At 41.3% G+C, this 22,030-nt stretch overlaps 2 protein-coding genes and 1 long non-coding RNA gene across 5 annotated transcripts; 1 reads left to right on the top strand and 2 right to left on the bottom strand.

Annotated features, from left to right (window-relative positions):
• Positions 1 to 13,828: 13,828 nt before the first annotated feature.
• On the top strand, positions 13,829 to 15,136 carry LOC117141287. Of its 3 annotated transcripts, none has more exons than XR_004459475.1 (3): positions 13,829 to 14,068; positions 14,510 to 14,639; positions 14,694 to 15,136. It is a non-coding gene; the product is annotated as an uncharacterized LOC117141287 (long non-coding RNA). The 3 variants fall into 3 exon arrangements; XR_004459474.1 differs by having other exon boundaries at positions 14,488 to 14,639; positions 14,694 to 15,135; XR_004459473.1 differs by having other exon boundaries at positions 13,830 to 14,068; positions 14,320 to 14,639; positions 14,694 to 15,134.
• Positions 15,137 to 15,174: 38 nt separating this feature from the next.
• Positions 15,175 to 16,405, bottom strand: LOC117141286 (ER membrane protein complex subunit 10). The gene is made up of 4 exons (XM_033304656.1): positions 16,277 to 16,405; positions 16,052 to 16,219; positions 15,433 to 15,816; positions 15,175 to 15,374 (listed from the first exon to the last, which is right to left on the bottom strand). Exons 1-4 carry the CDS (start codon positions 16,334 to 16,336, stop codon positions 15,303 to 15,305), a joined length of 684 nt encoding a protein of 227 aa, XP_033160547.1. The 5' UTR covers positions 16,337 to 16,405; the 3' UTR covers positions 15,175 to 15,302.
• A 1,078-nt stretch (positions 16,406 to 17,483) lies between these two features.
• On the bottom strand, positions 17,484 to 21,769 carry LOC117140454 (structural maintenance of chromosomes protein 5). The gene is made up of 16 exons (XM_033303385.1): positions 21,586 to 21,769; positions 21,143 to 21,515; positions 20,901 to 21,079; positions 20,530 to 20,776; positions 20,374 to 20,472; positions 20,021 to 20,308; positions 19,865 to 19,966; positions 19,601 to 19,809; positions 19,378 to 19,541; positions 18,980 to 19,309; positions 18,709 to 18,926; positions 18,427 to 18,651; positions 18,135 to 18,359; positions 17,912 to 18,069; positions 17,738 to 17,855; positions 17,484 to 17,677 (listed from the first exon to the last, which is right to left on the bottom strand). The coding sequence occupies exons 1-16, from the start codon at positions 21,657 to 21,659 to the stop codon at positions 17,582 to 17,584; spliced, it is 3,105 nt and encodes a 1,034-aa protein (XP_033159276.1). The 5' UTR covers positions 21,660 to 21,769; the 3' UTR covers positions 17,484 to 17,581.
• Between the last annotated feature and the right edge of the window lie 261 nt (positions 21,770 to 22,030).

Raw genomic sequence — 22,030 nt, 5'->3', positions numbered from 1 at the left:
TCTAGAATCTACTTTCACAACTTTCCAAGTGTTACGTACTTTTTAACGCATCTAGTATACCTATTTAATCTAAAAGTAACAAGTATAAAAAAGGAATCTCTTCTGATAATTATGTGGCTAGTTACCTGAAATCGATATCCCAATATGGACCCGCCGTAAACGTATCAACAAATATCAACAAAAGGTAAATAAAGTATCAAATGGGAAATTTGCTGACAAAAGACGCTCGCGGATCGTGGCCCTGTTTTTTTACAAACTTAATTAAAACGACGGCTTTCGGGGCACGTGGCCCACCCTCGTAATGTATATCCTTCCGTGTTTGTAGTGTGTTTGCCGTATAATTTTCCAACCAGCCTCCTCGGCCACTTGAGCCCCCAGCTATCGATTCCGCTCCGCTCCGCTTTGCAGTCGGGTTCATGGGTCGTGGGCTGTGGGCTGTGGGCTTCCATCAAGGAGCACTCAGGTGTGCGCATCCTGCGAAGCAACAAACACGGCCGCACGGCCCCAGAAAAAACATATGCGTGTCGCCGCAGCGCCGCTCGATGCCACTCGCACTACTTGGCTTTTCACTTTTTAGCTTGAAGTGCTCGTCCGCCCCTTGCCCGGCACAGTTTCGCACTTGGCAGGGAGGCTGGTCGGGAATGGGGAGATTATCCCAAAAACACTCGGAGAAAAGCACGTAGCGTAGCGTATATTCACTGGAAATGAGTTAGAGCACATAGGATCATCGTAGGACCAACTGAATATTCATTGAATATCTTAAGTGAGCTATGCATGAAAGTTACTAGTTTTCACTCGCTGTAGCTATACCCATTATATTTACTCATAATATTCATTCATAACTCAACTCCGAGTGTACCCAGCATCGCTTTGAAAGGCGGGGGTGCATTTTAGTGGGCAAATGGGATGATATGCCTCGAAGTGTTGTTCGCTGCAGTGGGACAGGCAGTGTTTCGTCATGTATTAAATGGCATAAATATGGTCACGTGCCATTATTCTGGACGAACTCGCAGCTCTTTGGCCAGGATGCAACTCGAAGCCGATTCCCAAGCCGCAAACGGGCGAAGTATTAACATATCGAATTATTAGCCTACCCAGAACATTGGATAATGTGGATAAGGATGTCGTGGCGCTATTCCGTAATTATCTCGCAAATCCCTTTATGCATATAATTGGCATTTAACTACAATGGACTCCGTGTGCAACGTCTGTGCTGGTGGTAATGCCATTACTTCCGCTAGATTATACAAATTCTGGTGTTTTACGAATTTTGATCTCGGCGATGAGGCGGCAACCATGAGCATGCCAATCTGAGTTTCACCGAAACTGAAAATGATATGCAAAGGGGGACGGTACTCCTTCCTGGGGTTAGTGTTATAGATAAGCATACGCTCTTTTGGAGAAGAACACCCAGTCGGAATAATCCCATTCGTCCTGCTTACAGAACATGAATGGAAAGGATGACAATCGCACTCTTATGCACAACATTGCTCATTTTTATGAAAGGTCTTTCTATTATTTAAACTATTTATGAAACGTGCACAACTCAAATCACATCAATAACTGCTAAGCTTTTATGTAGCTCAGAAATATGAGTGTTTTGAAATTTCTTTGTTGAAAAATATTTGTATGTATTACTACAAAGGACTTCAAACGAGAGAATGTGATTGCTTTTACCACTTTATGTTTGGTTACAGTCTTTAAAAGAGCTGTATATACATTTATAATCATACTATAATTAATTCGAAACAAGAGAGAACGCTAAGTTTTACCCAGTAATACTAATTAGTTACAGAAAACAACTGTATTGGCCATCTTGTGGGCGTTGCAATCTTCTTAAATAAATATAATCAATATAATTCTCGGACTGGTAGATATCATACATTTGCGTATGATCCTGATATAGATTGTAATTTATGCTCGTAGGTTCGGAAACGTTTCGTTCTAACTGTTATATTCTTGGAAATATTCGATTTCTCCTATTTTCTGAGTAATGGGTAACCGATAGTCGATAAACATATCTTCCTCCAATAAAAAGAAAAGTACTTATTTTTTTTACACACCAACGGACATGATTGAATAGAGTGATCTTAATTCTAATTAATAATATATAAATAAATTGTTTTCCTCTTCTGATCGAGATATGGGATTAATTAATGTAAAATTTCGAACACACCACTTTCCGCATATGCAAAACACAAATATTCTGTTCAATTCAAACACAACACTTGAACGTCCTTTATTGCTAAGAAAATTGTTTATCATACAACTGAGATAGCCACGGGATATGAAAGTAAAATTGTCACGTTTTCATATTCTCTCATTAGGATAAATGCGATATCTGAGGGATGAAAACGATGACAATCTGAGATATGGAATCGCCTTTAAAGGGGATATAAAAAATGTTTATTTGACTGGGCTTTAAATATTAAAAATCCATGACTTTGTTAAACTAGAATGCATATCGAAACAAGTAAGATCACTTTCAGTTTAAAAACTTGTGTGTTGGAAGGTGGGGAAACACGTTACCCACACATATCATAGGGAAGAGATAGTAATCAACCCCTTCTTGCGAAGTTTTTTAGTGTCATGTCTCATTACTGGCATTGTGAACTCTATTTAGGGACACAATTGCTTTAGCATATTTGCATGTTCGGCGGTTATTTGCCGGTGCTTGATTAATTTTTGCAGAAACGACGAGCGGCTTATTCAGGACCGACCCACCGCACTCATAAAGTAATCAGGTCCACCAACTGTCGGGGATTTGTCACCCCCATTAAAGAGCGTTTGATGTATTATTCGGTTCATTTGGTCGACAGGTCTGCGCAAACAGTCGCTGCCATTTGAGCCGCGCCAACGCTGCCAGCAACAACATCACCACCAACCGCCCACCACAAAAAGGAGCGGACTGCCGGTGACAGGGACTAAGTCGTCCTGTAAACAGAACTACTCCTCAAACAGGATCAGATCAGACATAAACGACCACTGGCCGGCGGAGCACACGACCCGCAGCCCCATTTCGAATTCAATTTGTGGCAAGCGGAACTTGTCAAAGGATATTGGGAAGCACTAAATATGCCCATGCCACATCTGACAAACTAACCTCTTGGAAAAGGACCATAAAATGATCTTGGCATAGTTTAACATTCACAATATACGGATGATTATTAAACATATGAGCAATCCACACGATAAAGAGCTTATTTAAATACTTAAGCATATGTATGTTATCATTGCTTGCAAACATTAAAATATTTTTTATATGAAAAAGATAAACTTTATTTAACAGCTAAGTTATGGCTAAAAACGAAAACACTGAATATCAGTTAACCGTCGGACAAACCTTCACACTTTTTGGCGTAAGTCAATAAAGTTTTCATTATAAATTTAGATTTGGCAGAGTCAAATTTACCATGTATGATTCGATTGTCTGCTGTCTGACTTATGAAGTTCCATTTCGAGTAATAATATTATTTCGGCTTGCCAAGCAGCGAAATTAACAAATTCATCCCCAATTTCAAAAAGCATTTATTGTGAATAGAAACATCCATATTTTACAGCATCTAACCACTTTGTATCTTGGTTAAATAATCTGCTCTTGAAAACATTAAATTTCGAAAAGGGAATGAAATTTCTATTGAGTTATGATGTAATATCGAAAGGTAAGGATGTTTACTTTTTTTGAGAATCAAGGAAAAGACTTCTTTTGAATAAAGCACATTGAAAAGGTAAAAACTCGATATTTGGCCACCGAAAGTAGCAGTTGCACTGGTAGACTATCTTATTAAAAACTGTATTAAATTCTGCTAAACTTTGTATTTGTCACAAACTCGACCTGATTTTGTAATCGGAATATTTCGGAGAAGATAGACCCAGCCTACTTAGTTTAAACACAAATTATGCTAATTCGCGGAGGAGGAGCAATGGGAACATACCTGCCAGGCACTTGCGTCCAAGGTAGCCAGAAATGACATATCCAACTCCTACGGAAATAGACGAAAAGTTGGTTAAAGCAATTTGCCAATTTGGGCCCAGTGGCAGCTGTTGTCCGACCGACCTTCCGTCGGAAGTTGTTTGTAAAATCCAGAATGATGACAGCTTTCGCAGTTGGCCACCGAGTGCAAATTTATGTTAATCGACCTGGGATGTCTCCGCGCGGGGATGGAGATACTCCGAGTGGAAACGGACACCGAACTTTACTTTAAGCGGACTGGCACTCGTAGTGGGGAATCACGTGCGGATGCCGGCGGAACTTGAGACCCAAACACGGTTATTTAGTTACGGGGTAACTCGGTAAAGGAACACGGCCTGAACTTGGACTTGACATCCGCCCAGTGAATTTCCGCTCCGGTTTCCTGCACTCGCACTTGTGCCAGAGGTTCCAGCTGCGGATCGGCACTGGAGGAGCTGCAGTAGCGCCGTCGTCGTCGTCTGAGCCAACTTCCGTATCTCCTTTGTGGTTTTCGGCCAAAGGATTCCCCAGCCCAGCTTACACTCCGCTCCGCTCCACTCCGCTCAGTTCCGTGCGACCGAAGACCCAGCCGTTGGCTATGTACTGTTCCACCCGGGGGTGTATGCATGCAGCTTCTGTTGGTCATGTGCCACCCAGATCCCAGCTCCAGCTACCTCCACCTTCCACCTCCCACCACCCAGATCCCATGCCCATCCCCATCGCCATCCTCAGTCGCAGTCCCAGCCCCCCGAAAGTCCTGCCAAGATAGCGCGCAGCAATGGCTGTATGTGGGCTTTCAGCCTCCTCCCTCCGTCGCAATTCCACATACAGCTTCTGTACATGGACGGATACGGATACGTATGTACGGACTCGTGGGCACCTGTACATACGCACTGCGACTCCCTGGACGCATGTACATGCGTACATCTGAGATTCGGGCGGACTACTTCTATATGCGGACAATAGCTCCCGAGGAAATGGAACTTAGCAAAGTCGGCAACGGCAACGGACACGGACACAGCTCATGTAGAGTGATAAGTGCATAATTACACATAGCCCCGCACACCCTGGTGTGTCTACATGCAGATACATAAATATTTATGTGCCGCATGGCCAGTACATAGTACACAGCTTGATTTAATATTTGTCTCGCCCACTCCCCGAATTTCGTTGCCCACGGCCGGGGGCATTATGTGTGTGCCTATGTACTGCACTGGGAAAAAAGGGGACTTCCTCCAGTCAAAGCAGCAAGGTACGGTTGAAAAAGATAATCTAAGTTGCAGATTACACATAGAAACAGATTACAGAAACTTTCAAACAGTAAACATAAAAATTTCAAAAAATGTAGTAATCATGGTTAGTTAGAAGTATAAGTACAATCTAAACAAATTTCAAATTTAGAAATTAACTCAATGCTGCCAAGGAAAAAGTGTAAGAACCGTTTCTTAAAGTACTTCAGATATATTCGTCAATTCGTCAAAAAAGCTACTTTTGGATATCTCCGTGGAATATAACAGTTTCAACACATATATTAATATAGTATTCTGTTATGTTATAATTGGATAACCCTAAGATAAGCGATGCATGAGTCCAAATAGATCTTTCTAACCATTGAGTCGTATTTTCTATACTCCGATATTAGGCAATTACCGTTCATATGTGAAGGTACCACAATTATTTGGGTATAAACTTAACGTCGACAGGTACTAATAGGTAAGAAATACCCCACTCGTTTGCCCGAGTGTAGAGGTACTGCTTCGGATAAGCCCCAAAAGGGGGAGTGAGTTACAATCCCCCGTGTCACCGTCAACTGAACAGCCCCAATACACATTCTGCTCGGGCTGTACATACCATATCGCTTTTGGGGATGCTGGCAGAGTTCCCAGGCAGCGCGTTCGAGGCGGTATGTATCTTCGACTCACCCCCGACTCTATTTATCTCGCGCGCCGTCCTGCTCTGCGCGTGCCGTCTCGCTCTGGCGCGCTCTCTTCGCTCTCTTAGCGGCCAGCAGGCTCTCTTTGCGCGTTTCAGATACGCTCGTCAGATACAGATACATTTGAGTGGAAGGGGAAAGGCTCTGATGTTTACGTCTGCATCTTGGCCGTGTAATGCCCTATTAGTTATCTGCTACCTTCGCGTGCCTCCATTATTTTCAAAATAGGAAAATGTCGCAGGGGCATCGCGAAAAGGAAACTCCCTGCGCTTTTCGAAAATCAATATTTTGTGCACCAAAACATTAGCTAGCTTAATACGAGGCATTTGGTCTTAATGTGCGCAAAACTACAGTTGCCATTATAATATTGGCACTAGGCTAAAACCCTTATTCATATCTAAGAAAAAAATAATAATTATTACTAACAAGTTAGGGACACACGCTTTTTCTAGTAATAATATCCCATTATATTTAAACATCATATTTCTAAAATGCTTTGATATGATCTGCTATTTACACTTATTGTGTAGTTTTAGGAAAATCCATTGGGTTTCGGTATTGTAAGGGAGTTTAAAAACAGGATTCGACTTGAAGTTTTTTAAAATGAATTTAGCATAAATTTGACTTTGTTATATTTTATTAACATATTCGATATGAAAATCAACTACGCAATTTATCCGTATGTTTCCACAAGAGTTTTTCGAGTTTAGATGTGTAAATATTAAGTAATACAAATAAATAAATTCTAAAACATTGCTACATATTCTATATTTTTGAGTTGTTTCTTTAAGATAGTGCCTGATTCCCAATGGATCATATGATAGAAAAGATTTTATTAAGGAGGCTTTCGTAGTAAAGATGCAACTCCAGCCCAAAACAAGTTCGGCTGCTCGAAATGAACTGCCGAAATCTTCGCAGTTCGATTTTATTAATGAGCATTTAAATGAGTACGAAATCGGAATAACAATAATAATAAAATAATGACACGGTTGGCTAATGTGCATAATAACACGGTTAGCCACCGCGGCACATACCGACATGTGCATGTGGACGCCGAACTACATGCTTACCTGCATTATTAATTAATCATACTTAGGAGGGAGGAGGCACTGCCTCCTTGCACTGGACGGGACCCACTGGTCCCCTGGCCCGATGGTGGCCTAAATGTTGGCCGCGCGTCATTAGGTGCCCGAAGTAGCCGAAGAAGAGCAATCGAGAATAGATTAGTATTTAATGGCTTTTATATATTTAAACAAAAAGAGGCCGAAGCCTCGAAAAACAGTCAAATGCAATTGCAGTCGAGTTGGTGCATGGAGCTGGGAGTTGCGACCCCGAAGGCAACTTGACCAGCGGCGCAATCAGGGCCCAATGTGGATGCGATGTGGACGTGGATGCCTAGGAGCACGTGGCCCCAGCGGTCCATGGGACTTCGAAATCATATATTTATATTTCCACTAATTCATTTTTAATAATTTGTTTGGTTCTGCGGTCCGTTGCTCATCACGCCCCGCGCTTGTGTGTTAATTATCGAGGCTGAGACTTCAGCTCCGACTTGGTCTGGAAGTCTGAGTGTCCGAGGTGTCTTCTGCTGGCAAGATAAACGAGTGGAGCCACGCAGGAGCAGGTCGAGCTGCCCAGCGCCCAGCGCTCCAACGCTCCACAGTTACCCAGATTCCGAGATTCTCAGATTCCGAGACGAACTTTGCGGTCCAGATTCGGGGGTGAGATCGAGTCGTCCCAAATAATTTATTGTGCTCGTCCAGTTTCTTTTGGTCTTTTTCCCGCACGTAAGACTAAATACATGGTTTAGTTCGAGGTTCATATGCCGTCATCTACATATCATTAGTGGCTGCAGTTGAACCTCCCAATCTCAAGCATGCAGGTTGCACCTCCAGGAAAAGAAAAAATGTTGTAAGGACCCAACAATCTTACAACAATCTTAAGGATACAACAATCTTAAGGATATATTTTACTTAAAAGCTTTAGGGTTAATTCATTATTAGAGGTGACTAAATTCTACTGCAATTCAACTATAATCGAAGTCTGAGTTTTTCAAGAAAGTGTGGATGCAACTAAAAAACATCCTTAATAGGACACATTTTTCTGGAAATACTACGCTCGCTCAGCTTATGCTTGCAATCCATTTCACACTAATGGTTGGGGTTTTCCTCGCGGGTATTATAATTATGGCAGTGGTGCTCGACCTCCGACTAACAACCGCAAGTGTCAATGCCAGAGATCGAAATGCATTTGAACTCGGCACTCGGGGCTTGGGCCTCCGTCGGCTTCTACTTGCTGACTCCAGAATCCAGAATGCAGATCCCCAGATCCCCAGACCGCCAGACGGAGGTGGAGCTTGGGGCGCAGTCGAGAATGGAGGACCGAGAATCGCTAGCATTCCTCGCACAGAAGGAAGTACTTGTGCTACCGCGCTCTGTCCCCTGCCACCCGACTCCCCCAACTCCTCCAACTCCGCCCACTCCTCCGTCTTGTCCAGCTCCTCCTCCACCACTACCTGCGTCGTGCTACACTGAGCGAAATCCGTCCTGACCGCAAAGAGGAGGAGTAGCGCACATATCGCAAGGGTCCAGGGCCAGCGAATGACCACGAGCAAAAGTGGGAGTTGCTATAATTGTTTAATTATAGGATTTTGCTTGCTTGACTTTGCATTTTGTGCTCATAACTTTTGCGCTGAGTTCATGTTACCTGCAAAATGCGGGGTATACGGCAAGCCACATGCCCTCTTAAAAATAAATCTCCCTAATATGGATTTCTTTTTACCAGTTGCGATAGTCAATCTTACATTTATTGTAAGATGCAGATAAATTCGAGAAGTTGTAGTCAAAGAACATGTCTTCAGTTTATAATAATCTGTATCTGTTTATCTCTAATCAGTACATTTGGAATAAATTCTATTATATATACTTATATATATTACTAAAAATTTTATTTGTCTAGGACGCACTACCGTTTAAATTTGAGATTTGTACTTCATGAGTTCATAATGGCCTTAACTCTGTGCCAATTGGTTTTTAATAATCGAACTGATTATTATATGTAGAATTTCCAGTTATAATATGGTTAATATTGAAGGTATGTATGGTGAGCTTTACGTAAGGGTATGAGGAAATCGGCTTTGAGTGACGATGTCTTTGTTCTTTCAGTTTTGACACGGGTTGCTCTCCTTGTTCTGCGCTTCGCATTAACCTTCGTAACAAAATCTGCAATCGCTCCAGTGCTCAGGCTTTGGAGCCGGCATCGCCTCCGATCTCGCCGTGCCGCGTGCCCCTCCTCCACCCACCGCGCCAGCTTTTGACGAACTGCGTCGTTATGGGCACTGCTCGGCGAGAATCAGTATCAGTCCGCCGCCTCCGATAGAAGTCGTACTTATCACATCACAACAGTCGATGATCAGCTCATTATCATTATTTGCAATAGTAACAAATCGCTGGAAGCTAGGATGAATGTAGTTAAATGACAATTGTATTGTAGTTGCAAAATTTTAGCTTTAATATATTATAATATATTCTCAATTATTTTACAAGTGCAAGACCAGGCATCAGAACCTATCAATACTTTGGCAAGATTCTAAAATCTATTTGGTATTTAAACTCCTTTTTCCTTTTTTCTGGACAGAGTACCTAGTTTAGTAAGTAATCAACACACAAATAAGAACCAAGTCACAGCTTCGAATTGGCCACTCCTTCGGCCGAAATGATCATCATCATGCTGTAATATTACAAATCCAAGAAAAGTGGAGTGATGCAACCGACATTGGAGTGCAGCATTCTGTGTTCTTGGTATGCGTCAGAGATTCCTAACGTTTTTGCCGATCTCGACGGCGGGACGGATGATGCCGGCGGTGGTGCCGCTGCAGCAGCCCTTTCCTGCAGTCGTGTACCGAGAATTATGGCCACTAGCCCGTGCCAGACGCAACGCCTGTGCCGCGGCCCACCTCCTGCCCATCTTCTGTTGCTCCTCTGGAGAGGAGAGGGCCAGGGCGATGGCCCGGGGCGATCATGTACGACCTGGAGAGACTGGAGTTGCGGCCGCCTCGATGGCTCAAATGGCTCAAATGGCAAAGACAAAAGACAGCGGGGCGGGGAACAAGCACCGAACGGGCATGTCCGCAGTGCGACATATCGGGGCTCCCAACCGGCCATAATTGCCCCAACGATCCGAGGGACCTGGACGAGGCACCAGGTCCAGGAGCAGGACAATCGGGACACAGCACCCACAACAAGCCGTCATCGCCATCCCAAACGGCGAGGTAATTTAGTAGCAGGACGCCGAGTATTCTAATATTCCTTCGGTTGCGATGGTGAAGGGGCGGGTGGAAAAGGGGGCGGGGCCGGTTCGGGTGGTACGGAAGGGGACGGGGAAGGAAATTGATGGGCAGTTTTACTATGCTTTGAATACTTCAGACGTGACGTGAATAATGCGCACGATAAGGATCTCAAATGCCTTCTTTCGTGGGGAGTGCATGCAAATTTTCGAAGATTATGCGCCGATTACCAGCAGTTAAAGTGATTTGGAATTTTGTATGGGCATTGGAAATTTTACAGATTTATGTGCGCGCATTTGGGAATTTTGATTTTTCGGCAATTTCATATTTGAGCCACGGCCAACAACTTGTGGTCCGTATTCGTGTTACAGCAGCAAAAGGCTGGAAAACAACGAAACATCTGCCCATTGAGGGCACTTTAAGTTAATTTATTTTAATCGCATTCACTCAAGCAGCGCTTAATCTCCTGATGGACTTTATTTATTTAAAATGCTTTAAGAAAATAATCATAAAAATAGACGTAAGGTTTTCCATTCGTTTAGCCGCAAGGCACATCCTTTGAACTTTGACTTCGTTGCGTATTCAATCAATATTTTCACTGCCCAGCTCGGCAATCTCATTGAAACTGCGTTCATCCTCCAAAGGATTTGCGCAATCTGAAAACCCGTAAAATCGGGGATTTTTTAGATTTCTGAAATTCTTACGTATGTATGTATTCCGATTTTGCATAAAACCTAGAGAAACGATGTGTAGAGTATATAGAGAAGTGCTAATTAAAGCCTGCCAGGATATTTCGTCATGTGCAAATGCACATGTATTTATTATCCGGCCCCGAAGGACTCGACCGAATATCAAACTGGCACTTGCCGCAGCGTTTTCTAATGGGATTATCTCGATGATAATGAACCGCACACCCAACAGAGCACCCGGAATGAGTCCCGCAATTGGCTTTCCCATGACCAATGCAAACCAGAGCGTATTTGCCCGACGCGTAAGCCTCTTTCCCGCCTTTTGTGAGATCCTCGATGAGGATGTGTGGGCAGGAAAAGAGCAATTGTATTCGGGCATGAAATTCAAATACAAACACGCGAACAATGCCGTTTATGAACCTGTCAATCCGAAATTCAATTGGGATCGGGATTGTGTGAATTGGAATTGGAATCAGCTCGAATGGACTGGGCTGGGTATCAATGCGATTGTTTAATCACTCGACACGACGCTTGTGAATTGGCGCCAGCTGCTAACTTGTTACAAATTTAATGCCCATGAGTGCATCTGCGTGGGTTCGGTGTTTGTCCAAATGCTTTTGGCATTCAAGCGGCCGTATTAGCATTTATTTGCTTTATCAAAACAGAACGCATTCTTTGGTACTTTAGCTCACTGGAAGAAAGGAGGTCCTCTTGGCCCGATTCTCCCCGGATTACGGGTTAATATTGCCCGTCTGTTCTTATGTAAGATGCGTTTCCTATCCGACTATGTTTATTTTATATTCAGTAAAACCTTTTTCGAACTTGTGACAGGTATGACGGGTGAATTAGCTCCCGAAATGCACGGCATCTAAATAATTGATACCAAATAATAGGTTATACATACAGTGTACATGAGGGTGAGGGTAGGCATTTAATTAACTTGAAAGGAATTGGGGATGTTGTGGATAGTACTTGATTGTAATGGATTGTATTGGAAGTGTAGTACTGGGGATTAGGCAATAAACTTTAAAGTGGGTAAGGTGCACGATTGTAGGTGTAGGCCTTAACTTTGTTCTCCCCGTTTAAGCCCTTCACCCTAAACTAGACAAATACCCACTATACCGTCTATCTGTTCGAACTAATTGGGGGTGTAATAGCGCTATTAACCGCTCCGAGTGACAACACCCCTCATTCGCTCGTTTTAAATTCGAATGTGGGCCAAAGGTAACACGTTAAGCGAACCACTTGGGTAATTGAATGCGGCAGACCGACCCGCAACCCTCTCGGCGCCGTGGGGGTGGCTAATTTAAACAAATCGAAAAATGTATATTTTAATGACCGGGCCGGTTGAGTCGGTGTGCCAACACTTGACAAGTGCACCGGGATATGCACATAGCACTTATTAGGACATACTACGTACATTGTATATAATTAGGGGTATCGGCCATGTGGACGTTTTTCACTCCAAACTTGTTAACGTTGCCCGGCGAGGAAATGCGAAGAGTGACAGATTGCATGGCATTACGAGAATTTTGACAGATGGCCCTTCCCGACTCCGCTTTTTGATCTGACAATTTGTGGGCTCGAATTTGAAAGTGTTTTGTTATCCTTCAGTGCGCCTTGTTTGCCAAATAGGTAATTTAAATTTAAACGAAAAGGGGTGACGGATTAAGATGCTTAAAAAGAGTACCCATCACAATGCAGTCGATGTCAATATTACTGTCACAATATTTGGGATTATTCAGATGACGCACTCTTCGGTGTGAGGACCGTAAAAACTGAAACCTTTTTAACTTTATCCCATCAGATTGAATATTGCACTTTTGGGAAGAATATTAGGTAGGAAATGGCTCTTTAAAATACAGGGAAAGACCATTATGCCTGTTTCTCAATAAAAGTCCTAACTACAAAAACAGTTATTTGATATCATAGTAACTTTTTAAAAACGTTATACGATGCAAATTATTAGGCTTAGCTTAGGTGTAATATAGTTTATAGTTTAGCACGACAGTAATCATATTCAGTTAGAAACCCCTTGAATAAGCAATAATTTTGAAATAGAATATTTGGAAAGTATAATAAAAATGGAACTGAATAAAAATAGGAAGGAAGTATTTGAAATCAAGAAAGATGGTTAGACTAACTTTACTTTACTGAAACTAATGAGGACTAATGATTCTTAAATGGTAATTCACAAATGGCCAAAACTGTATCATTTGACCGCAGAAAGTGCGAACTGTGTACTCCCATTGAGTAAATGCCAGATACTATTGTTCAAGTCCTCGATATAATCAAAATCATAACATCCCTAGGCGTAAATTATGGGTTACCACATGTTGGCTCGCCTCGTGGGTAAAAAACAAGCCCACGGGCTATTCGTTTTTTACGCCATCGGAGGAGGCGTTCCTGGTCCACGGAGAAATTTGGGTATTGGCAAATTGTCACGTAGCCCTCGCCGCCCTTGCCACGGAGAAAACCTGGAGAAAATTGTTTTCAGCCAGTGCTGGGGGTTCCCCCAGCAGAACTTCCCCGGCAAGGCGCCACGAATTGTAATTACAAATTCGAACTGCAACCACTCGGCACGCATCGCACTCCAGTCAATTTCGGGGTGGTCCGTGGTTAAGCGAGCGTGTAATTCACGATTCTCGACGGATAGCCCGTCACTTGTGGTAAAAAGGCATTTAATTACGGTTTGCACTTTCAGTTGGATTAATTCGTCTAAGCTAAGTCTGGCATCGGAGCTCATTTGCTATTTTAAAAGTGGTAATGGACATTATATATACATACAATTCTCAAGCGATTGTTAAAACAATGGCCAAATAGCTTGAAAACTCCTCTTCGAATAACCTATATAAAACCAAGGATAGAGATATCATAATTCACTTTTATTTTTTCTGAAACCCCAAACGGAAAACAAAGCAGGCGGATATTTTAAATTCAGTCTTGATTATCAGAGAACATCACTGAAATATTTAGTTTGAGACAATCCAGCGTCAAAGGTTGTCGTGTGATCCAGTAAAATCGTACAAATAAAACATAAAAAAGTAATATTAACAAGAAATAAAATCAAAATCGAATCAAAAAGCAGAAAAAAATTTAAATTGAATTTTTAGACCAAGTGTAAGCTATTCCAAATTTGACTTCAAGCTAACTTTTTACCAAAAGTGTCCTGTTAAATGATTAGCCACCATTTCAGATGGCTTCAAAAAGTACGTTTTCCCCATTTTCACACTTATTCCGCTTGCACAATATTATACGTTAGTTAAAATCTGGATTTATATACAGACAATAGTACTATTAGTAAAGAAAGGTTGATATAAAGAAAGAATAAATTAATAATTATCTTATTTTATTAAATAAAAACCGATTGTAGTTAAATCTCGTGTATATTGAACTACTATACTATCCTCTCTAATAAATAAATTAATTAAATATTGAACTATAATTTAAAACCACAAAGTTGGCCTACATTTGGACTAGGACTTGGATCAATCGTGATCAGCTTTACTTTCCTATAATGTTGTTCATATACCCAAACTCGAAGGAGTTTCACATTAAGAAGAGCAGCAGACGCGGAATAATTTGTTCGAACCCCATGAAATTCATTTTACAAATGCATTTCTTGCAGTTCGAAAATCTTTCTCCGCCAGGTGTTGATTTTTGAAATGTGAAGCTCATTCGATTTTGAATATATAAGCAACATTCCTTGATATGTAAGAGCAACGAAGTGCGTCGAAGAAGCTGGATTTATTCTATTGATTCCATAAATCCTGAAATACGGTTTGTATAGATTTTCTTACCTTGATCTCAAATTTAAGCGATACTAATTTGCAGGGTTTAATAATCAGGAAGTTCAAATCACATGGCAGATATACATATAATACATCTAAAAATTGGCTTGCTTGCCATGCAACAGTCTTATATTGAGAAGATCCGGAACTTTCGGTCTTATGGTGGTCCCTAAACAAACTCGAAGAACTTGAAACCTTAATATAAGAAGCAGAGAACACACCGGGTTTGATTTCTAGGAAGTTGCGCATAGCCGATTTTGATTACACGCTGTGAACGGAATGAACACAGCCGAAAACCAGGAAAAATAAATCGGCATCATCTCAGAAAAATAATCAACAAAATCCCGAAATTCTAAACGTCCAATTATCAAATTCCTTGAAAGTATATGCATACCAGGCTTTCAATTAATAAAGTATAAATTTAAAAAGCAATGTGAATGGAATATCAGGAGAAAATCCTAATACAAATATTTATAGCAGGTCTCAAAACACTATGCCAACTCTTAAAAAATCCTCTAGCATCATTATTTAAAATGGCTCATCAATCGATTTTTATTTTACACAATCTTTAATTGCTAAAACCAAAATTGTCTAGGAATTGTAATTAGGAAATGCTAACAAACAAAAGAATACACCACATCATTCAGTTAACCTATTTTGCACCGTCCTGGTTGGTGGCTCCCGAAATGAAGACCAACAGAACTACCGGAACGATGTACATCCACTAAAAATAAAAAAAGAATTTGTAATAAAGGGTTTCAGGCCAAAGTATTTGTACTTACGTATTTGGCGAAGAAGCCGCGGTTATCCCGAACCTCCCCGCGCTCCCTGGCCTCACGCTCACGCTCCACTTTCTGAATAAAGCCAGCAGTATCCGGCACGGGGGCCAGTTCAGCGTGGCGGATGAGGACATCGGTGCTGAATTGCGTTTCCACCAGCTTGTTAACGTCTTCCTGGGTGCACTCTACAGTGGCCGGGGCCGTGTCCTGGGACACAGTGATGCCGGTTACGTATCCGGAAGGATCGAGCGACACCCAAAGCACGTCATTCAGCTGGGCTTGCAGCAGGCGACAGGCCTTGTTGGAAGTGATGAACTGCGCCTTAGCTCCATTTGAATACACCACCGTGGCCTTCAAGCGGTAGAACTCGTTTCCAAGGGCCAGTTTCTGAAAAAGTTCAAAGGGGTTGTTACTATGTATTTGCATACTTATTTTAGGATTAACAGGAAGGCTAAAAACAGGCTATAAATTGAATGCATTTCTACACTTATAGAATACAATACCTAGCCACTTAATTCTCTTGTAACCATCCCATAATATGCACTATGTACACCACTCTTGGATAGTGAAAAGTGGTGAACATTTCCCTACCGGCGTGCCCATGAGCCCGAACTAGTGTTACCTTCAGCAAGTCCAGATCGGCAGTGCTCAGATCTGGTTGCTCCACATTGGCCAGTCCAGAGTTGAGACTGGGAATAGTCACATTCCCGCGGAAGGAGAAGCTTTCCGAGTTGGCGGCCAGCGAGTGCTGGAGCTCCACTGTAATCCAGCTGTCATGCTCCAGGAATCCCTGGGAAAACGTTGGTTTAGCCACGTTAATTGCAGTACGCATGGGTTTAACACTTACCCAGCTGCTGGACACCAGACCCAGCACGAAAATTAGCACAAATCCCTCCTTTGAATACATGTTGCCCTGCCAAACGCTCAATTTTAATTTTAATTTGTCAATCGTATGAGGGTTGCGAATAGAGTGACCGCGCATTGCAAAAACACCGTAAACTCCTGGAAAAAATACCAAAATATACTGTGAGTAAGTTGGGGTACTCCGCTCTCTCTCAACAAGCGGCTGAACTGATACCATCTGTCCCCGGAATCGAACTTAAGGGATTACCTCTACAATTTATATGTGAAATACCAGCTAAAATCATATTTTCAAACTGAACTTTTTTTCTTGGAACCAAAGTGCAATTTTGTAATTCTGCGATTTCAAAGGAAATATTCTAAACATGTTCTTCCCCTTTTTTGAAACTCACCATTCTGCTCGTTTCAATCATATTAGATATCTGTGCACTTCTCGATCTCGAGTACTTACTTAAAAGTTTTTGAAATAGAAACTAGGAACTTTTTTTAACTATTAAAAATATTTGTCAGTTTAACATTTTTAATCTTCACATGAACGTCGAACCTGTGGTTTTTACTCTCATTATGTTGGGACTTAGTAGGCCAGTAGAAGATTTATAAATATGGCTATATAGCAATAACTGCTGATCTAAAAAATCCCAACCATAATGGGGGCACACACGGATTGCGATCAAACACCGACTTCTTTGGAGCTGATAAAAAACTAACAATCGATCTGAAGTTAACCTGAACTTTTATAGTTTGCGTCGAGGGATCAGTTTTGAACTCAATGTAGGTGTGACGTAATGGAGTATTCATATGTTGACATAATTTTCTTAATATTAACCCTTTAAAGAAATGATTTGCATTAAATTGCATGTCTACAAAAGTAAATATTAATATATTATTTAGCATGACAAAATAGTTCAACCAATTATGGACACCTATCTTTATTTATTTTAAAAACATATGTACAAAGGCATCTCCTTACTTAAAAGTATCGCATTGTAGTGTTAAAATCATTTCACATATGAAATAAGATATAGGTGCTGTTGTAGGGTTTTAAATCGAGGACAAATTGAAATCTGATAAAACAAATCGTCAGGCATCATTGCCTTTGGACTTGTTTACCGGCTTACAGATTTTATTCCGATTAGGTCGACAGTTTGAAAAGGAGTCCCCACAAGGTTGGTCATTCGACAAAATGCAATATATATGTTTTGTAGTGTTTAATATTAAAAAGAAGTACATTTTTTTAACACTGTTTCAGTTAGTCAAAATATAAATAATAAATCTTGATGACCCAGAGTGTCTAAGTCATCGGGAATTGCATGCCATGGCAAACAGTTTTTGAGTTGTGAACAATGGAAACACAGAGATGTTCGTTGTAGTTCAGGTCTCGAAGCAACTACAAAGAAGATTCCAAGCGGTTAACTAAATATTTATATGAATAAGCTTTTATATTCACCTTAGGTGTTACAAATAAATACTGAGCCGAGCCATGCTTGGTGGCTTCTTTGAGGAGCAAGTCGAATATGTGACGTTCATTTGTAGCGTCCATGCCTTGATTTATTTCGTCGACACACCTAAAAATGTAGAATTATAAATCTGGCGTCTGTTTGCAGCTGGGTTCCGCAATTACCTGAATGGCACATGAGTGACATGTTGCAAGGACAATGAGTATATGGCGATGGAGACTGCGCGTTCGCCACCAGATTGAATAAACTTGTCCAGCGGCTGCAACTGGAGACCTCTCCGGAACTGGACCATTATCTGAATTCCATATGAGTCAAAGTCATACTAGAAATAATAAAGTAAAATGCATTTCAATTAAAGTGTTTATGTACAATAGTTTAGGTTCCCACTTTGTCGGTTTTGGATAACACAACTTCTCCCACGTATTCAATGGACTCCATAAATTCGCTGAACTTGGTACTGATTGTTTCTACCAAGCTATTAAGTTTGGGCTCCCATTTTTCGTATAAATTGGACATGCCAGACTCGATGCTCTTTGCTTGGTTAACAGATTCTTGAATTCCTTCCTCCAGTTCTTTGACTTCATTTTGCAGTTGTTGATAGCTGCTGATGGCCTGCATATTTCAATATGGAAGATTATTAGATAAGTCAGCTTCAGTTCACTATTTTTTAGTGCTTCACCTCGGAGTTTACACTTTTCATACACTCCAATCGTGCCTGAATGTCATGAATTGCCTCTCGTAGTTCGGGTAAATCTATATTTTCCAGCTCCCTAAATTCCTTCTTAAAAGGAAATTTGCTACTGGTTGGAATTTCTCCGTCACACAGGCCCTGGATAGCGCTCTTTCGTTTGTTAACGTCGCTAATTTGATTTTCTAAGCCCTGCAGCAACTGTTGGAAGTCTCTCTGCAAGTAAAATAAATCCTATAAATAAATTTCTTAGGTGCACTTATATTTCCTTACGGTTGCTGCTTTACTCTGTTCCTCGCTTTCCTTGAGGGCTTCAATTTGACTCTCATGTTGCAGCATATAAATGGATACCTTTGTTTGGGCCGCATTCTTTTCATTCATAAGTCGTTCTACAGCTTTCAAGCAGGAGCACAACTCCGCATCAGCATCGAATACTTTTTTCAAGTCTTTATGCAAACTATTACAAAAATTGGTTTGAAGACAGTCTAGCGCTGAAAACACAGTTTATAATGGCTGAATATTTAGTGCACTACGAAATACTTACAATCGCTATTGCGCAGGGCTTCCAGCCTCTTCTGGAGCGTTTCAATTTCGATTTTCAAGCTATTAAAATGGGCTATTTTTTGGTCGAGCTTTCGTCTCTTCTCTTGCTCATCGTGTGCAACAGCTTGCAATCGTTCAAATTCATTGTCGGTCTGGGTTATTGCGTTTTTAATGCTGTCGCTTTCTTTCACTGCTTCGGAGCACTGTTTCATCACCAGGGCCAGTTGTTGTGAGTCCACTGTAATAAGTTGGTTCTTCGCTCGAATGCTACTCTCAGTAAGAATAGTGTCCGAACGATAGCGGGATGCGGTCACAACGAACTTCTTGCTGCCTGAAATGCACATTACGGAATTCAAAATCAGAATTTATACATTTGCCGAAGAAGAAAAGTATACACACCGCCGAAATAAACTCGGATAGCTTTTGGAATGGATGAAGTGTAATTGCCCACAGCTTCTGTTCCAATTGGTATATTATGAATGGAGTAGGAAGCGCAAAGCTTGTTTATTAGTGGTATTGGTCCCGTAACAAGATCCACGAGGTATGACCGAAATCCAAAAGAGCTGAAAAAGTGTTTAAAACTAGGTATTGGACTAGTATTGGACAACTGACAAGTGCATACCGCAGATCTTCGATCGGAATTTTGGGACTGTGCGCGAGTCTATCGGATGATGCGCAGTATATAACGTTGACTCCCAATTTTTGCTTCACACACAACTCGTTGATCAGATCCGACATATCCCCCTTGTCCTCACACGCAAATGCAAATAAATCACGCTGCGCCACAACGTTTTCCAGATACTTTGCATCCTCATGATTTTGTACTGTAAGCTATGATAGTGGTTTCAATATAAGAACGGTAATGGCTTCATTTTGAAAAGCTCACCTCAAGTATCATTGGGTCATAAACGTTCGATTTGTACCTTTGCTTATTTTGAGCCAACCAGTTCATGGCCACAACCAAATTCGGATTTTTCGCTCTAATTTCCTAAAATTTAAGATAGCGTCAAGTTGAGCCTTCATTATTTTAGTAAGAACTTACATTAATCTTTTGCATTTTGACGTTTCTCAACCGCTCTATTTTAAGTTTATACGCAGTAATTTCAGGAATCATTTCATCATTCAGTTTTTGCTCCAGTTGTCTCCGTCTACTGTACTGCTCCATTGCTTTCCCGCGGGCCGCTGCGCACGATTCCTTGGCTCTTTCAAGTTCCGAAACGATCTGAGGCCTGCTCTTATTTAGGGTTTCAAGCTCGTAAATTTTATTTTCCACCAACTGCTCTAGGTTATCACACTCTGTGGCCGTTTTATGTGATTTTTTAATGTTTTGCTATGTGATACAATGTAAGATCAAGAATTTTTTACATGTTCGATATATTCAACAAGAAAACCAACCTCCAGTTCATATTTTTTTTGGTAAATTCCTTGCTTCAAAGAGTCAATTTTATCATCAATTGCCGCCTTCTGCGCTACAGCTCTTTCTAATAAGCGTGTCTAGAAAAAATTCACTTATTTTTAAAAAATATATTTAAAAACACTACCACCCATTACCTTTTCCAAGAAGGCCTCTCTGAGTGACACTTTTTCGTTCTCAATTTGTTGTTGGGCTTGAACAAATTTGTCATGTTGGTGCTTCAATTTGTCGCTGTGAGTTTTTGCGTTTTTCACTTGAGTTTTCATTTCTGCGGCCTTGGCTTCTCCAGCCTGAGTCTCAACCCACAATTTCTTCGCACTGTATACTTGCAGCTTTTGCTTGACATCTTCGCGTTCTTTATACTGGGCCACAGTCATTTGTAAGCTATTCAATTGAAATTAAGATTATTAGGTCTTTTAAGAGGCGCAGTAAAATTATATACTTTATCTACACATTTGGTTACATTTTACTTAGTGAATAAAAATAAGCTCGGGCAACTATATCTTACTGTTCCAATCGTTTTTGCTTCTTAACCAGATCACTTTTCTCTTTTTCCCGATTAGCATGGACATTCGCCTGTTCTGTGCGCATTTGCTTTAGACGATTGAAGCTGTTAGTCAGCTCATCGTCACACACGGAGGACATTGTGTTGAGTAAAAGCTCTTGAGGATTCATCTTGGAGAAGTCCTGAAACAGTTCGTTTACAATAAATAGGTGTGTAATTTATTATTTGCCAGCATAACCGCATACCTGAACCCGATCCTGCGGGAGGAACTGACACAAATTGCTGACTTGTATGTTAAAGGATGATACGGCGGCCAGAAAGTTTTTCTTGGAGGTGTCCTTGTCGTTCACAGAGAAGGTAGACGAGCCATTTGAGTTTATTATGCGCCGAAAGGTCTCCGTGGTGTTGGGCGTGCGTCCATACACACGGACAATTATGGTGGCCGAGGATTTGTTGCTTTGTATGTAGTCGGCAACGCTGGCGGAGCGATCAAGGAGAATCGGTTCCCCTCCCAGGCCCAAAATGATGGCCGACACGATGGTGGACTTGCCACTGCCATTGGGACCGGTCAGGACGTTTAGGTAGTGCTTCGGATGGAATGTGATCTCGCTGTAGGATCTGTTGTTGGAAATAATCAAATTGCGAAATTGTTAATTCCGATTTGCGCCTTTGATGGAAATAAACCTACACGAAATCTTTGCAGTACACGGAGTGTATGCGCCCCGCCAATTGCTTGGAACTCAAGGCACGATCCCCCGCCATGTCGAGGCGTAGGCTTTTAGCCGAACAAATTCTTGGTTTAACTTAAGTAAAACGAGCTGTTTTAAATGCAATTCCGCGCGTTCAAGAATTAAGATTCGCATTAGGGCATGTGTGCACGTCACATTGTTGTCGATAACGATTGGTATATTAGGGGTACACTAGTGCGCCGCACATATATGTAATCTAAATCAATTTCTTCTTATAATTTGATCTGACAACATAAATATGATAGTTTCACGACTCGAAAATATATTTTCGGAATAAAAACTGACTAGTAAATCGGCAGTTACAAATCGTGCAACCAATAATTACAAATTGATAGAGAAGAAAATAAAATAGCTAGAGCTTGAGCTGGGATGCAGCCAGACTGT

The sequence above is a fragment of the Drosophila mauritiana genome, chromosome 3L, assembly GCF_004382145.1.
Source record: "Drosophila mauritiana strain mau12 chromosome 3L, ASM438214v1, whole genome shotgun sequence".
Lineage (NCBI taxonomy): Eukaryota > Metazoa > Arthropoda > Insecta > Diptera > Drosophilidae > Drosophila > Drosophila mauritiana.
Note: the sequence above shows the minus strand (reverse complement) of the source record. Positions and strands in the feature narration are given on the sequence as shown.

Coding starts and splice junctions, on each gene's coding strand:
- LOC117140454 (XM_033303385.1), bottom strand. CDS start 21,659: ATGGCGGGGGATCGTGCCTTGAGTTCCAAGCAATTGGCGGGGCGCATA. Junction 20,473..20,529: donor GAGAGGCCTTCTTGGAAAAG/GTAATGGGTGGT, acceptor AATTTTTTCTAG/ACACGCTTATTAGAAAGAGC. Junction 17,856..17,911: donor GTCACTCATGTGCCATTCAG/GTAATTGCGGAA, acceptor CTACATTTTTAG/GTGTGTCGACGAAATAAATC.
- LOC117141286 (XM_033304656.1), bottom strand. CDS start 16,336: ATGTATTCAAAGGAGGGATTTGTGCTAATTTTCGTGCTGGGTCTGGTG. Junction 15,817..16,051: donor CCGATCTGGACTTGCTGAAG/GTAACACTAGTT, acceptor GAACTTTTTCAG/AAACTGGCCCTTGGAAACGA. Junction 15,375..15,432: donor GCGGCTTCTTCGCCAAATAC/GTAAGTACAAAT, acceptor TTTTATTTTTAG/TGGATGTACATCGTTCCGGT.